Source organism: Salvelinus sp. IW2-2015, unplaced genomic scaffold (assembly GCF_002910315.2).
Source record: "Salvelinus sp. IW2-2015 unplaced genomic scaffold, ASM291031v2 Un_scaffold16406, whole genome shotgun sequence".
Lineage (NCBI taxonomy): Eukaryota > Metazoa > Chordata > Actinopteri > Salmoniformes > Salmonidae > Salvelinus > Salvelinus sp. IW2-2015.
Window position 1 is genome coordinate 24160 of NW_019957571.1, and position 17917 is coordinate 42076.

Sequence of the window (17917 nt, forward strand, 5' to 3'; positions counted from 1 at the left end):
GTTATTTCAACTAGACAGTCTTCGTAAAAATACAGTGAAACACTCCAGCTGGCTGGAGTGTTTACGGACATATTCAATCTCTCCCTATCCCAGTCTGCTGTCCCCACATGCTTCAAGATGGCCACCATTGTTCCTGTACCCAAGAAAGAAAGGTAACTGAACTAAATGACTATCGCCCCGTAGCACTCACTTCTGTCATCATGAAGTGCTTTGAGAGACTAGTCAAGGATCATATCACCTCTGCCTTACCTGTCACCCTAGACTCACTTCAATTTGCATACCGCCCCAATACACAGACGATCGCCATCGCACTGCCCTATCCCATCTGGACAAGAGGAATACCTATGTAAGAATGCTGTTCATTGACTATAGCTCAGCATTCAACACCATAGTACCCTCATCATTAAGCTTGAGCCCCTGGGTCTGAACCCTGCCCTGTGGAACTACCTGACGGACCGCCCCCAGGTGGTGAAGGTAGGAAATAACACCTCCACTTCCACACAGGGGCCCCCAAGGTTGCGTGCTCAGCCCCCTCCTGTACTCCCTGTTCACCCATGACTGCGTGGCCATGCACACATCCAGCTCAATCATCAAGTTTGCAGATGAAACAACAGTAGTAGGCTTGATTACCAACAATGACGAGACCGCCTACAGGGAGGAGGTGAGGGCTCTGGGAGTGTGGTGCCAGGAAAATAACCTCTCGCTCATCATCAACAAAACAAAGGAGATGATAATGGACTTCAGGAAACAGCAGAGGGAGCACCCTCCCTATCCACATTGACGGGACCGCAGTGGAGAAGGTGGAAAGCTTCAAGTTCCTCGGCGTACACATCACTGACAATCTGAAATGGTCCACCCACACAGACAGTGTGGTGAAGAAGGCACAACAGCGCCTCTTAAACCTTAGGAGGCTGAAGAAATTTGCCTACACCTCCAATTGACTCAAATGATGCCAATTAGCCAATCAGAAGCTTCCAATCAGAAGCTTCCAGTGGGTCTAAAGTTTACATACACTAAGTTGACTAAGTTGACTGTGCCTTTAAACAGCTTGGAAAATTCTGGCACAGTCTGTTTAAAGGCACAGTCAACTTAGTGTATGTAAACTTTAGACCCACTGGAATTGTGATACAGTGAATTCTAAGTGAAATAATCTGTCTGTAAACAATTGTTGGAAAAATGACTTGTGCCATGCACAAAGTAGATGTCCTAACCGACTTGCCAAAACTATAGTTTGTTAACAAGAAATTTGTGGAGTGGTTGAAAAACGAGTTTTAACGACTCCAACCTAAGTGTGAACTTCCGACTTCAACTGTACATAGACTTGAAATCACTGGCTACTTTAATAAATGGAACACTGGTCACTTTAATAATGTTGATATATTTTGCATTACTCATCTCAGATGTATATACTGTATTCTATTTTACTGTATCTTAGTCTATGCCGCTCTGACATCGCTCGTCCATATATTTATATCCTCTTAATTCCATTCCTTTGATTTGATAACAGTAATGCCCATCGCTGCATGCGGCTGGCTGCGAGAGACGGAATGCCGCTGTGGGGATCAAAGGTGTAGGTGAGGGGTCTATGGTCCGTCAACAGTGTGAATCGTCAGCCAAACAGAAACTGATGAAATTTCTTAACGCCGACTCTATCTGTGCATAATTGCTCTCGGCTATACTTAACGTCCGTGATGCAAAAGCAATTGACCTTTCTTCACCTGATGGCATTATGTGCGAGACAACAGCACCAACGCCATAAGGCGATGCATCACATGCCAACTGTAATGGCAAATTGGGGTTGAAGTGGGTGAGAGCCTCTGACTGAGCTAAGGCTGTTTTTACATTCTTGAAGGCCTCCTCACGTCGGTCTGTCCACTTCAGCTGTTTGGTTTTGTTCAAAAGTTAATGCTGTGGCTTTAACATGTTAGCTAGGTTTGGCACAAACTTTGTATAGAACGTCAGTAGTCCTAAGAAGGATCTCACGTTCTGTGGGGATGGAGCTTCCACGATGGCCTTCCCCTTTGATGGCGCATTGTGGAGCCCTAAACTGTTGACGCATTTGTCCTTCCGGACCCTCAGACCATACTCCTCCAGTCTCTGTAGTGTAGCATCCAGGTTTCTCAGGTGCTCCTGCTCGTCTTTGCCGGGGATGAGTAGATCATTGAGGTAACATTGGAACCCGGTGAGCCCGCTCAGTATCTGGTCCATAGCTCTCTGAAACAAGGCCGGAGCTGAGGTGATTCCAAAAGGAAGCCTCCGGTACCTGTACAGTCCTTTGTGAATCACTATGGTCAACAGTTCTTGTGACTCTTGGTCCACATGCATCTGTAGATAGGCCTGACATAAGTCTAATTTACTGAATATCTGTCCTCTAGCTAAACCAGAAAAGAGGTCGTCAATGAGGGGTAGTGTATATTTTTCAGCAGTCAAGACGGGGTTAGCAGTAACTTTGAAATCACCACAGAGTCTGAGTGATTCATCTTTTTTTATGACTGGAACGATGGGTGTAACCCATTCACTAACATTCACTGGATCCAATACTCCACTCTTGACTAGTCTGTTTAGCTCAGTTAAAATGTTGGTTTTATGGCGTATAGGACAAGTCTAGCTTTGAAGCATTTTAGCTTGCTGTCTGGTTTCCCGGTCAGTTTAACTTATGTCCTTCATACTGCCAAGTTCTCCATTGAACACATCTGTGAGTTTCCTCAATATCCCTTGTAGGTTTGTGTGCTTTTTTGGAACCATGTGAATTTCCTGCCAGTTTAGTTTGATATTTTCCAGCCATGTGCGTCCTAGCAAAGCTGGATGGTTGCCTTTCACGATGTAGAGCGGTAGCTTTACCTTCTGTTTGTTGAGCTCCACTGTAACAATCATACTTCCTCTCACTGGAACAGTCTCAACATTGTATGTTTTCAGTCTCATCTTTGTGGGCTGTGGTGTGAGGTGATGTAGTTTCTCCTTCTATACAGCCTCAGACAGCAAAGATATAGCTGCTCCAGTGTCCACTTGCATCCGTACTGCTTTTCCATCCAGTAGGGGTGTCACCCAGTATCTGTGTCCATTGTCTGAAATGGACAAAACATGCAAACATTCATCCCCTTCAGACAGGGTACCACTTTGTTCATCCTCTGTGTGCTCCATTTTATGAACTTTCTTTTTGTACTTCCTGAAGTCGCTTTTCCTTTGTTCAGTACTTTTGTTTGATTGTGTCTTTTTGTTTTTACATGCAAGTTCGATGTGACCCTTTTTCCCACAACCTCTGCACCAACACTCCTCTGCTTGGTGACCTGGTTTCCCACATCGATAGCATGGCTTGCCACCTACTGCCTTGCTTTTTAAATCCATAGACACCTTATGCACTTGGGTCGATGCACTTAGCTGCTGTGCATCTTTATTTGCCATTCCCAATGACACACTCACTTCTATTGCTCTCTGCAATGTTAAGTTACTCTCAGTCATAAGGCYTTTCTGAATTGCCTCACTGCGCATGCCACACACTAACCTATCACGTATAGTGTCACTCAGTGATCACCCAAATTCACGGTGTTCAGATATCTGTTTCAATACAGCCACAAACTGTGAGATTGACTCCCCCTCCTCTTGATTTCTCTTATGAAACCGGAATCTCTCTGCGATTATCAGTGGTTTGGGAGAATAAAGTCCTTTTAAAAAAGTAGCCACAATTTCATCATATGATTTATCACCAGGTTTTTCAGGCGTTACTAGGCTGTGCAGTAGATTTAATGTTTTTCAGGCGTTACTAGGCTGTGCAGTAGATTTAATGTTTTTCAGGCGTTACTAGGTAGACTTGAATGTTTTTCAGGCGTTACTAGGCTGTGCAGTAGAATTGAATGTTTTTCAGGCGTTACTAGGCGCAGTAGATTGAATGTTTTTCAGGCGTTACTAGGCTGTGCAGTAGATTGAATGTTTTTCCTCTCATAACAGTCAATGTTGGCACAACTACTTCTGCTTTAATTCCATTTGCCAACACAAAGTACTTCAAATGTTCTGTGTAATTATTCCATTGTTCCACAGATTCATCAAATGTTCCTATATTTACAACCAGTACCAGACATTTTTGGTTTATTATTTTTCTTTCTCACACTTTTTAGACAGTCCCTTACTCCTAGACCTTTTTTTTTTTTTTTTTACTCACAGTGGCTTTGGTCCAAACACTTAAAAGACACACCCTTGTCCACTTACCCTCTCCTTTTGTCCTTGGGGGAATCCCCGTCGCCATCTAGGAGGATGGTCCAAATGATTAGCAAGCAAGGGCAGTTTGCAAAGTAAGCTCCTCGGCCCTCGTTTTTAGTCGACTTTGCGAGTGTACAATTATGTTCACTCCGGGGCCTGAAACTCCCCAAAATTCAATTTGCGACGATTGTAGATCCGCTTAGAAAAGTCAGTGAAAACATATAAACAACATTAATGGAAAAGTCAACATACAAGTGTAAGTAAAAAATGAATGCAAATAAGTTCTAAATTGTGCTACTAATGCCCATGATTGCACAAACATGTCTCGTAAAAAGTAAATATGTTTTTGTTTGGTTATCTTTTGAAAATTGTAGAAATAAAACATGTTCCTTCTTCAGAAGTTCCAGCTAGGCAGGCTAATGTTAGTTAGCTAATTAATTTGCTATCTATCATACAATAAGCGTATATTAATAATGATATATTTAATATAAGTAACGTAAACTCACGTAAACTCGTACATCGCCTTGGTCCGTACAATTGCCCTTATTTTAGCGCCCCAAAAACGTAATACTTCCAGAGCAACTGTAATGTCAATACCAATGTAAAGCACAATTTCTACCCTTTCCAACAGAATCAATTCCATGACCTAAACGCTGCCCGTTTCTGCATAATTCAAGCAGGCAATGAGCCCCGTCGGGTCTTTTTTTAAATGGCGGGTGGGGAAGCAAAACTAATGCGTTATAGTGAGAAGGAGAGATGTTGTGTGGGGAAATAGTTTTTTTTCACTCGATCTGTCCAACTTATCACCTTATCGCCTCTAAAAATGTAAATAAAACACTATAAAGAGTTTATATAATGTGTCATTACATACCTATTTGAAGGTTTGTGTCGAATTTGAATCGGGTTTTTAGGGCGGTGCTAAAGTGATCTTAGAAGTAAACAGCGGCTTTGAGAATGATGATCGCTTGAAATGATGACGCAAAAAATTACTAGGTATCCCCCTTATCCCCGTCACTGTCCATTTCTTGTTTTTAAACGATGAGAGAAGTGCTACACCTGGTAGAGAGAGATTGTAAGACAGAAATTGTTGCTTTATGCGTGCTGTACGTTGCAACATGACACGTCACGATTTAACGGAGGGTCCGTTTTTTCAACTTTTCTCCAATACAATAGAGCCATTACCATGTCGATCAACGCTTGAATAGAAACCTAGTTCACACCTCCGATTTTGAAGTCAACACAGTCGCTACAGTTCCATTAGTTTTCTTTGTAGCCTCGTTTGAATGTTGCGGTTGCGCACATTTGTACGGAATGGGGTGTTTATGTTAGACATGCACTCTTAATTGACTGTAGCGCATATAAAGCACCCACAAACTACCGGTGGCTGAAAACACAATCATCGCAGGATTAACGAATGACGAATTTAAAAATCTTTCCTTCCTCCCTCGCCCCTTTCCCTGCAAGTGTATACTCGTCAGATGTCATCAGAAGTGTCCACTTAATTTGAGGGCAGAGGGGATAGGGTGTGTCTTTTAAGTGTTTGGACCGCACTTGGGATTCCACTTTCTCCCACTACGAAACTCTTCCTCAAGGCTTTCGTTACTGTGACATCAGTAGCTAGCTAGCATCACTCCGATTGGCTAGCTCCACGTTCCTTGCGTCTTTCTACTACTTACACTCAGACATTCTACCGAAAATAATGAACACAAACGTGAGAACGTTTCTTCCTCGTCGCCAGTTTTATTGTATAGCACACTGTATTACTTATACAACTAATATAAGGACGTGAGTAGAAACTAACGTGGGCATTGTTTAACTCGTTTCACAGAACAAAACATTCCAATGTACGTAAGCAGTGGGGTGTTACAGGTGTCCTAAAAGGGACAAACTAGAATATCAATACACAACAGGAGTCATTTCTGGGGGCCCACCATCTATGTCAATAGATGATTTTTTTTTTTTTAAAGAGGAGAAGGGAGGTTAGTGATTGAGGCCAAAAGGTTGGTCAGTAGGAAATAGGGTCAAAGGAATTTAAGCTTATCAGTGATACTGAGGTTTGAGACGGTTTTGCCTGGGAAACTCCAATGGAATTGTATTAAAGCCTACTGTGTATCAGAGATACTTTTAAGGGGTTGGGAAACTCCAATGGAATTGTATTAAAACCTATTGTGTACTTTGCCCATACGTTGCCAATGGCCGTGCGGTGCATTCTGGGTACACTCCGACAAAGATAGCTCTCCTTCAAGGAGTCAATAGCTATGTTTCCATTAACTTGTCCAGTGATTTATTTTCTTTACATTTACAAAGTTGGAATAGAAAATAGATGCAACATTTGCCTGCTAGGGTGCGTTTCCATTTATCTATATTGTGTCGATAAAAACAGCTGGACGTAAAGATGTCACCCCAACCAATAAAACAGATCTGTAAAAACCTACACCATCTAATAGAAATGTAGTGGTTGAAATGTTGCCATTACCCATTTAGGCAATAAATTGGCGACAGCCTGTATGCCCTCCCACCTCAAGTTTCATGTCTCAGGTAGTCAGGGAAAGCCAGCATGGATAGAATGCAATCATTTACTAATATTTGCCATATTCTAATTAAGATATAAGGCATGAGGGGGTGTGGTATATGGTTCTGAACACAGACTTTAGCCGTGGTATATTGGCCATTTATCACAAACCCCTGAGGTGCCTTATTGCTATTATAAACTGGTTACCAATGTAATTAGAGCAGTAAAAATAACTTTTGTCATACCCATGGTATACAGTCTGATTTACCAGGACTGTCAGCCAATCAGCATTCAGGGCTCGAACCACCCAGTTTATAATCATTCTTATGTCGCCACGTCCATGCCATGGGGAAACTCCTATAGATCTGAAATAATTAGATGAAACTTGCCAGCCAACCAGAAAAGCAAGGCAAACCAATTCAGTCATCCTTGAAAGTCAGGACAATCCTTGCCTGCAAAGAAACATCATTTTTATAGTCGATTTTTTTTTATTTTGCAAGCAGTAGACATTTAGAATTAAATATGGAGTAGAGCTTCTAGTACGTTATGACATCACGTGCCCGGCGTATCTTGAAAAGTATTCAGCAATCAAAATGTATTTTATTTATTTTTTCTGCAATAAAAGGTATACAAAATACAAATCCACCCGTTGAGCAAATAAAAATGTTGATCTTTATAAAATGTATTCTATATCTGCCGGTTCCATTACACATGTCGTAATAATTTTTCCCCCGACATTGACCCAGATTTATTCTACAAAAGCAATGGAAACCTGCATAATTGGAGTCAATTGGGCACTAGCACAAAAAAACAACATGATCAAGAATTATGTGAATAAGGTCACCATTACAAATCTTTTCCAGGATTTGAGATAATTAACTTGTCCTCTGTAATAGGCCATCATTGCAGATAATAATTTGTTCTCACCTGACTTTCCTAGTTAAATAAAGGTTAAATAAAAATACATATCGTATAGCTTAGAAATCATGACATTACTAACTTTCTAGGAAAATAGGAAGGTTTCTTGACACACAACCTGACTTTTAGAAGGGATTGTGTGACGATTAGTTTAGCAATCGCGTGACACAGCATTACAACGTGAACGCGATTGTTCGACAGTCTGCTGGGTGGAGCGTTGTTATCTTCACCTTCTTCTTCTTCTTCTTATGTCCCCCAGTTTCTGTGTTGTGGGTTTGTATGTGTGTGTGTATTTCAGGAAACGCCTTCCTGGATTCCAAAGCAGCTTATTTGGAATCCAGGAAGCCATTTCCTGAAATACACACACATACAAACCCACAACACAGAAACTGGGGAACGTAACCCACCCACCCCAAAACCTGCAAACTCCCATTTTGCAACAACTAAACCAACACGCATCCCCAGTTACTAAACCCGTGAGAGAGCATCGGCAATCACGTTCACCGAAAAATTCACATAGTGAATCTGTATATTGTATCCTTGTACAATCAGAGCCCACCGCATAAGGCGGCGGTTCTGATTGTACATTTGCTTTAGAAACACTAAAGGATTATGGTCCATGAAGACCAGTACAGGCAAGGCACTGGAGACCACATATACCTCAAAACTGTAAGGCTAGCAATAAAGCCAGTGTCTCTTGTTCAATGGTGGAGTACCTTGACTGACACGAGTTGAACTTATGAGAGAAGAAACTGACGGGCCCATCCACTCCCTCTTCATCTTCCTGCAAGAGAACCGCACCCACCCCCACTATACAAGCACCTACCTCCAACTTAAAAAGGTTTGTCAAAGTTGGGGGCGGCAAGCACTGAGGCACTACAAAGTAGCGCTTTGGCGGACTCAAAAGCATAGTTACATTCCTGGGACCACTTAAATGGTACTTTGGGACTAAGCAGAGATGTAAGGGGAGCTACTACCATTGAAAAATTCTTACAGAACGTACGATAGTACCCTACCATCCCCAGGAATCTGCACAACTGGTGGCGAGTCGTGGGAGCAGGAAAAGCAACAATTGCTTCCACTTTGCCAGTTATGGGGCGCACTTGACCTCGTCCCACCTGCTTCCCTAAGTAAGTCACAGTAGCCTTCCCAAACTCACACTTGGCCAAATTGAGGGTTAAAGAAGCATTCTCCAACCGCTGAAACACACTTTTCAAGGTGGCGAGATGTTCAGACCAAGTAGACGAATGAATCACCACAGCGTCAAGGTAAGCAGTACAATTTGGCACATCCGCAAACACAATGTTAACTAGGCGCGGAAAAGTAGCAGGTGCATTACACATTCCAAAGGGCATCATAGTGTATTGTACGAAGTTATCAGGCATCACGAAAGCCGAAGTGTCAGAAGCTCGAGAGGTCAGAGGCACCTGCCAATAACCTTTTAGCATATCTAACTTACTAACGTAAGCAGCAGAGCCAATTCTATCAATGCAGTCATCTAATCGAGGTAGAGGAAAAGTATCAGACTTTGTAACTGCATTTACGCGACGATAGTCCGTACATAAGCAGGACGTACCGTCAGGCTTAGGAATAAGAGTACACGGGGAACACCAGAAGCGGTTACTGGGTTTTTCCATGTCATTCTATAATAAATAAGCTACCTCACTTTTCATTACCTCCCTTTTCTTAGCGTTAACCTGGTACGGATGCTGGCGTATAGGAGCAGCGTTCCCCACATCCACGTCATGTTCCAAGATGGATGTGCGACTTGGAACGTCCTGAAACACATTGAGAAAACTATTTATCAATAGGATAAAATCATTAGTTTGATCGTTATCCAAATGTTCCATTTGAGAGGGTAACTTCTTCAGCATCTCTGAATTACATAAGCGTTCACACTGCTGTAACGTATGGCGTAACTCCAACCCATCCTCCTTATCCTCCTCTAGGTCCCAGCCAGGCTTCAGCACCACCGCAGCCACACTGGAGACAGCGGGCTGGACCGGCTTACCTGAGGAGCTGTCTGGAGAGTCAAGCATATAATATGCTTTCAGCATGTTAACATGACACACACGGGAAGAACGCCTACGATCTGGGGTCTTTATCACATAATTGGTGTCACTGAGTTTCTTTTCCACAAGATATGGCCCAGAAAAACATGCCGACAGAGATGAGGAAGGGATTGGCAACAAAACTAAAACTTGATCCCCTGGTGCAAAAGAACGGCCAACAGCCTCTTTGTCATAATGTAAATTCATGTGTTTTGAGATGAGGAGAGAGACTTTTTGGATAACGCACATGCGGCTTGCAGTCTCTCCCGCATCTTACTGACATAATCCAACACATTTCTAGGGGCGCTACTGGGTGTAGGAGATAGGATATGCTCCTTCAAAACCTTTAGAGGACCCTGTGGGGTGTGTCCAAACACAAGGTCAGCAGGGCTGAACCCTAAGGACTCTTTTATTGTTTCCCTGATAGCAAATAGTACAAAGGGCACCCCTCATCCCAATCGGTACTGGTATCCATGCAATACTTGCGTAGCATCGCCTTTAGCGTCTGATGCCAGCGTTCGAGGGCTCCTTGACTCTCCGGATGATACGGACTGGAGACCTGATGGGAAATACACAGTGTCTTTAACACATTTGAGAACAGTTTTGACATAAAGTTGGTTCCCTGATCAGTTTGGATTACTTTAGGGGCTCCAAACGTAGAGAAAAACTTCACTAGTGCCTTCACCACAGTCTTAGCCGTTATAGTATGGAGAGGGAAAGCCTCTTGGTATCGAGTAGCACTGCACATTATTGTTAGTAAGAACTGGTTACCTGACCTGGTTTTCGGTAACAGACCTACACAATCGATTATCACTCCTTCACTCCTTCAAACGGTTCCCCCACCACAGGAATCGGGCAGAGCGGTGCACAAGGAACTGTTTGATTCGCTTTCCCAGTGAGTTGACATACATGACATGTTTTACAAAATTGGACAACGTTAGACTTCAAACCAGGCCAGAAAAGATGTTGAAGGACTCGGTTATAAGTCTTCGTGATCCCCAAATGTCCGGACCATGCTGTTGGAACGGTGTAGGAACAACCACTTGAAACACTTCACTCCAGTCACTAACTGTGTTATGACCTGCACATTTACGCTTTAGCTTCCTCAATGGAAATTACCGAAGCAAAACACTTGCGAAGACTGGTGTCTCCCTTTTGACATTCAATCACCTTCTCAGGATGACAGACAAAAGAATGTAATGTAATTGGGGTGCGATTTTGCTTTCCCCTGCCTTGGTTTTTACCCCCATAAAAACTGTCGGCCTTGCAGAAGGAATACTCGGTGCATTGCCTTCTACCTCAACATTCTCAAAAATGGAACTAGACAAATCCACCACATCTCCCTCCCACATCTGAGATTGTGCCCTAGTTAACTTCTCTGCGCTACGGATCCCTTTTACGGGATCATTTTCCTAAACAACCGCTGAATTGCAGGGCGCAAAATATTACTAAAAATATTTATAATCATGCAATCACAAGTGAAATATACCAAAACACAGCTTAGCTTGTTGTTAATCCACCTATCGTGTCAGATTTTGAAAATATGCTTTACAGCGAAAGAACTCCAAGCTTTTGTGAGTGTATCAATCAATGCTAGAACAGCTAGCCCCAAATTAGCATGCTCACGAAAGTCAGAAAAGCAATAAAATGAATCGCTTACCTTTGATAATCTTCGGATGTTTGCACTCACGAAACTCCCAGTTACACAACAAATGTTCTTTTTGTTCGATAAATATTACTTTTATAACAAAAAAACGCCATTTGGGTCTGTCTCTTATACACATCTAGATGTGTATAAGAGACAGGTGCAAGGCAGAAGAAAATTCCCAAACGTATCAGATTCAAAAATATTACTAAAAATATTTATAATCATGCAATCACAAGTAAAATATACCAAAACACAGCTTAGCTTGTTGGTAATCCACCTATCGTGTCAGATTTTGAAAATATGCTTTGCAYCGAAAGCAATCTAAGCTTTTGTGAGTGTATCAATCAATGCTAGAACAGTTAGCCTTATATTAGCTTGMTTAGCTTGGTCASGAAAGTCAGAAAAGCAAMAAAATMAATCGCTTACCTTTGATAATCTTCGGATGTTTGCACTCACGAYACTCCCAGTTACACAACAAATGTTATTTTTGTTCGATAAATATTACTTTTATAACAAAAAAACGCCATTTGGGTTGCGCGTTATGTTCAGAAAACCAAAGCCTCATTCCGTTCGACGAAAATTCCAAAACGTATCCGTAATGGTCGTAGAAACATGTCAAATGTTTTTTATAATCAATCCTCAGGTTGTTTTTAACAAACATAATCGATAATATTTCAACCGGACCGTAACCTATTCAATAAGAGTGACAAAGAAAATGGAGAGCTACCTCTCGCGCGCAGGAACTAATCAGAGGACACCTGACTAGTTTTGAAAAATTTCGCAAATTTTTCAAAATAAAAGCCTGAAACTATGTCTAAAGCCTGGTCACAGCCTGAGGAAGCCATTGGAAAAGGAATCTGGTTGATACCCCTTTAAATGGAAGAAAGACGGGCCAGGAAACACAGATAAAAAAATATAAAAAATCACTTCCGGGTTAGATTTTCTCAGGTTTTCGCCTGCAGAATCAGTTTTGTTATACTCACAGACCATATTTTGACAGTTTTGGAAACTTTGGAGTGTTTTCTATCCTAATCTGTAAATTATATGCATATTCTACGATCTGGACCTGAGAAATAGTCAGTTTACCTTGGGAACGTTAAAAAATCTGACCCCTAGCGTCAAGAGGTTAACACACAAGCAGGAAAAACATGGGGAAATGCTTGAACTAATTTTTCATCTGCAGTTTTGATTTCTGGGTTGTCTATTACTTCTAAGACAGGAGTCACTTTACCAGCAGCGATATCGTTCCCTAGTACCAATGTGACTCCTTTTACTGGCAGTGTAGACACCACACCAACACAGAAATGTCCTGATACCAAGTCTGACACTAAGTGGACCCAGTGTAATGGTACAGATACGTTTTTTGTCTCTATACCCTGTAATATGACATGCGAGCCACAATACCTTTCAGGGGACCAGGGTAAAGCATCAGTAATGATTACTGACTGCGCCACCCGGGAGTTTCGTAAGATTTGTATGGGCTTTTGATCCGCTTGTTCTCCAGTTAAGGAAACACAACCGACAGAGATAAACGGAGCATAGATAGGATCCGGTTTCCCAAATGCTGAATCAATAAGTAGGTCCAACGGACGAACCAAAGACTGGACTAAACCCACGCTTTTTAATTTAGGGGATGGTGACAGGAACTGTTTCGGTTTATTTTTCAAAACTGGGCAGTCCGCAATCACTTGACCCTTTTGGTGACAGTAAAAACATTCACGGATTTTGTGCGAAGACTTAGGGTCATTTGAGGAAAAGCAACCCGAACGAGGCACTGATGACGTAATCGTTAGGCCTTCAAAACAAGGCGCACCAAAGACAGTTTGGTGTGTCAAAGCGTACTCATCTGCCAACACTGCTGCCTGGGCCAATGTCGCCACTTTCTGTTCATTTAAATTAACTACAATTCTTTCAGGCAGGTTTCTTTTGAATCCTCCGACAGCATCAACTCCTGAATATCAGCAAAGATGTTAGATTTGCTGGCTGAACACTAGCGATTAAACAGAGACTCTTTGTCCAAACTCATCAAAAGGACGGTGAGAGGGTTTTTTGTGGTTCCTGAAGAACTGCCTATAAGCTTCAGGCACCAACTCATAAGCCCGCAACACGGTTGTTTTAACTATATCGTACTGTAAACTGTCTTCCAGGGAGAGAGCGGCTACTACTCCCTGGGCTTTCCCAGTCAATTTACATTGCAACAGGAGAGGCCAAACCTTGAGTGGCCAATGCAGCGCAGCAGCCACACGTTCAAATGCAGAGAAATAGGAATCAACTTCCGACTCACGAAATGGAGGGACTAAAGCATTTTTTAAAAACTTACATCGAAGTGGGCTTGATGATGGGCAGGCTGTTGATTCGCACTGGAGCCAGCATCTAGCTCCAGTTGTCGGATCCTCACCTCCATGTCGGCTTCTATTTCCATTTTCCTAATTTCTAAATTAAAATCCATCTGTCTAACGCGCTCTTTATCTTTTTGCTCCATTTCCAAACGGGCCAGCCTCACCTTTAGCCTAGCGGTCCCGTCTGAACGACCCGACGCGGAAGATAAAGGGTCGAATCGGGGCAATGTAAAGGGGGTACGAGCAACCTCTTCCTCCGTGCCGTCCTCCGACTTGGCATCGGAAGGTCTACCCGTCTCCTCTCCTGAAGCCTCCCTCTCCTCATCTTTCAACAAGAAAATTTGTTTTCTCACTAAACCATCCCTGACTAGCACCAAAAGCTCAGCCTTTAGGGCTTTCTCAGGGACGAAGAGTCCATAATGGTCAGCTATGGTGCAAAGGTCTACTTTATGCAACCCCACCAACCGATCAACAGAGGGCGCTTCAATAAACTTGGAGATGGCTGAGGCAGCCATTTTGTACACAGCAGCCTACTGAACACACGTAAACTAAACAAGTCACCCAAACTCACAACCTACCACCTCAATCACCAATCACAGAGAGCTCAGAGCAGTGGAGTCCTGTGGGTTTAATGATCCCAGATAAGCCCCAATTATGTTATGTACACCTCTTGGTGGAGGGAACGCAACACCCTGCTCCAACTCAACTCCCCACGGAGTGAAAAAAAAGGTATGTGACTGTAGGTGCGGGTAAGGATGACAGAGGCAGAGAATATTACCGTTTACAGGGAATTTATTCTTCCTTCACACGGTAAGGTGGGGAATAGGGGCTGGACGGAACCAAAGAAAGTACAAGTTAAAGCTCCCCTCTCCTACCTTACCCGCACCTACAATCACATACCTTTTTTCAACTGTTGAGTTGTAGCAGGTTGTTGTGTTCCCTCCTCCAAGAGGCGTAGGTAACATTATTCTATGATATAATGGTGGTCCGCAAACAAACGTTTAAGGTGCATGCCGCCACCTACTGTGCTGGAGTGTGTGGTCAATCACGGTTTACAACATTAGCTCCACATTTCTAAATTATCCTATTTAACTCAGTGTTTTTGATAAACTAAAAAGAGCTCTACTAACTGGCGGAGCGTCATACATTACGCCAATAATTGTCATAATGGGACTCGTAACTAGGCCTTTTCTAATATCTCTGACTACATTTCCCAGAGCCCCGAATACGCATACCCTTTTCAAAAACGACGCTGAAAGTGACGTCTTTGTTGTGCGACCGGTGGAGAAATGGCGAGCGGCAAAAAGAGTGCACTTCTCTCCTCTTTGGCGGATTATGGAGACGATTCAGAGGCAGATTCCGACCCAGAGATAGAAGAAACAGGTAGATAATTTGCTTAACTACTGATACTGATTGCATAGAAATGAGAATTTCGGCCCCAAATCTGTTGTAACTGAGACGAAACTGGGTAACCGGAAATCGCTTTGTGTAGTTCAACAATGTTGTTGGCTAGCTTGTAACAGTAACGTTAGCTAGCTAAAGATAAATACTATATTTAGGTGTTAACTTTAACGTTACTGTTCTAACTAACTTTGTCCCCGAGCACGGTAAACAAACACTGAATTGTCATCATTATCTAGAAAAGGGCGTTGTGTGAGCCTGTACAGAATATACTTTATTAAACGTAAGGCTAACGTAAGCTAGTTTTGTGTGGATGGAAGAGGGGCATGTCAAGATGCCATCATCACCGGCTACGGTAGTATCTGAATCATGAACTCTAACTCCACACTTGTTGCTAGATAACAAAATACAGAACAGTGCTGTACCCATAGAGATCCTATTTAATTACTAGAGGGCTATGTCGTTCGTAGACGTTACTAGTTCAAGAATTGGGCAAAATTGCAGTCATGTTGGTCAGGGAGAAATCCAAACCAGTCTAATTGGAATGAATGACAGTAGAGGCATACTCCTGATTTTACTTATGCAGAAATATACAAGTAAGGCATGTGAACCTAAAATGTTGTCATATAATTTATGAATACAGTTTATACGGGTTTTAGACACATTTTCTGAATTAAGACTAATGTAAACAGACATGAATGTCGAAATGTTAGTTTTCTTGGAGATCTGTGTTATTACATGTTATTAGATACAATATCAGTGCTTGTTGCATTTACAACTTGTCTAAGTCTTATCATCAACTGATTTCAGCAAGTATATGGCTGTGGATTGACTGCATTGTTTGAATGGAATGTTGGCATATTGGCAGTAACGTTTTACCAATTTATGAAATCATTCCTCTAAAACGGTGTAAGCTAGCCAGATAATCTTATCACAGCACTGGAAAATCATGGTTGACCAACGGGGCTTTGAAACTAAGCTTTTGGTGGCTGGTGGATTAAGAAATCTACCAGCCACTGAGATTTTTTACCAACCATGAAGGTCAGTCAATCCGGAAAATTTCAAGAACTTTGAAAGTTTCTTCAAGTGTAGTCGCAAAAACCATAATCTCTATGATGAAACTGTCTCTCATGAGGACCGCTACGGGAAAGGAAGACCCAGAGTTAACTCTGCTGCAGAGGATAAATTCATTAGAGTTAACTGCACCTCAGATTGCTGCCCAAATCTCAACATCAACTGTTCAGAGGAGACTGCGTGAATCAGGCCTTCATGGTCGAATTGCTGCAAAGAAACCACTACTAAAAAGACACCAATAATAAGAAGAGACTTATTAGACCGGTGGAAATCTGTCCTTTGGTCGGGTGAGTCCAAATTTGAGATTTTTGTTTCCAACTGCCATGTCTTTGTGAGACGCAGAGTAGGTGAACGGATAATCTCTGCATGTGTGGCTCCCACCGTGAAGCATGGAGGAGGAGGGGGTGCTTTGCTGGTGACAGTCGGATTTATTTAGAATTCAAGGCACACTTAACCAGCATGGCTACAACAGCATTCTGCAGCGATACGCCATCCCATCTGGTTTGCGCTTTGTGGGACTATCATTTGTTTTTCAACAGAACAATGACCCAACACACCCCAGGCTGCGTAAGGGCTATTTGACCAAGAAGGAGAGGGATGGAGTGTTGCATCAGATGACCTGGCCTCCACAATCACCTGACATCAACTCAATTGAGATAGTTTGGGATGAGTTGGACCGCAGAGTGAAGGAAAAGCAGCCAGTAAGTGCTCAGCATATGTGGGAACTCCTTCAAGACTGTTGGAAAAGTATTCCAGGGGAAGCTTGTTGAGAGAATGCCAAGAGTGTGCAAAGCTGTCAAGGCAAAGAGTGGCTACTTTGAAGAGTCTCAAATATAATATATATTTTTGATTTAACACTTTTGTGATTACTACATGATTCCATGTGTTATTTCATAGTTTTGATGTCTTCACTATTACTCTACAATGTAGAAAATAGTTAAAATAAAGAAAAACCCTGAATGAGTAGGTGTGTCAACTTTTGACTGGTACTGTATATATCTAGGTGGTTAGAGCCCTGAATGCTGATTGGCTGACAGCCGTGGTATATCAGGTATACCACGGGTATGACAAGTTATTTTTACTGCTCTAATTACATTGGTAACCAGTTTATAATAGCAATAAGTCACCTCGGGTAGAGGTCGGACGATTATGATTTTTCACCTTACTGTAACAGCTCATTTCATTACGGCAGAGCGTGAGATAAAAAGCCATGTCCTTCAAACACGTCTCCTTGAGAGTAGTCACACCAGTGTACACTTGGGGGAAGAGCTAAGGGAAGTAGTTGCCTGTGGAAGTTGGAGAGGGATAATGCAATGATTTCTGTGACCACTGACAACACTAGAAATGTTGTAAATGCAGTTGCACTAGCTGGATTGGGGCCACGGATAGGATGCTTTGCTCACGTTATTAATCTGCATCTCAAAAAGCAATGTCAGTGAATCCAGTCTCTCGCCTCCCAGCGAAGATCAGGAAGGTGGTATCCTTCTTTCGTAAAAGCACAACTGCTGCACATGTTTTCAAGACAAAACAAATCAAATCAAATCAAATTTTATTAGTCACATACACATGGTTAGCAGATGTTAATGCGAGTGTAGCGAAATGCTTGTGCTTCTAGTTCCGACAATGCAGTAATAACCAACAAGTAATCTAACCTAACAATTCCACAACTACTACCTTATACACACACAAGTGTAAAGGGATAAAGAATATGTACATAAAGATATATGAATGAGTGGTGGTACAGAACGGCATAGGCAAGATGCAGTAGATGGTATAGAGT

At 42.3% G+C, this 17917-nt stretch overlaps 1 protein-coding gene across 1 annotated transcript in view; it reads left to right on the forward strand.

Annotated features, from left to right (window-relative positions):
* Nucleotides 1–14918: 14918 nt before the first annotated feature.
* The window catches only part of LOC112080648 (SAP30-binding protein), a 55239-nt gene continuing 52240 nt past the window's right edge, over nt 14919–17917 (forward strand). The window contains 1 exon segment of the mRNA XM_070442650.1: nt 14919–15045. Coding sequence (XP_070298751.1) covers nt 14952–15045 — 94 coding nt within the window. The 5' untranslated portion in view covers nt 14919–14951.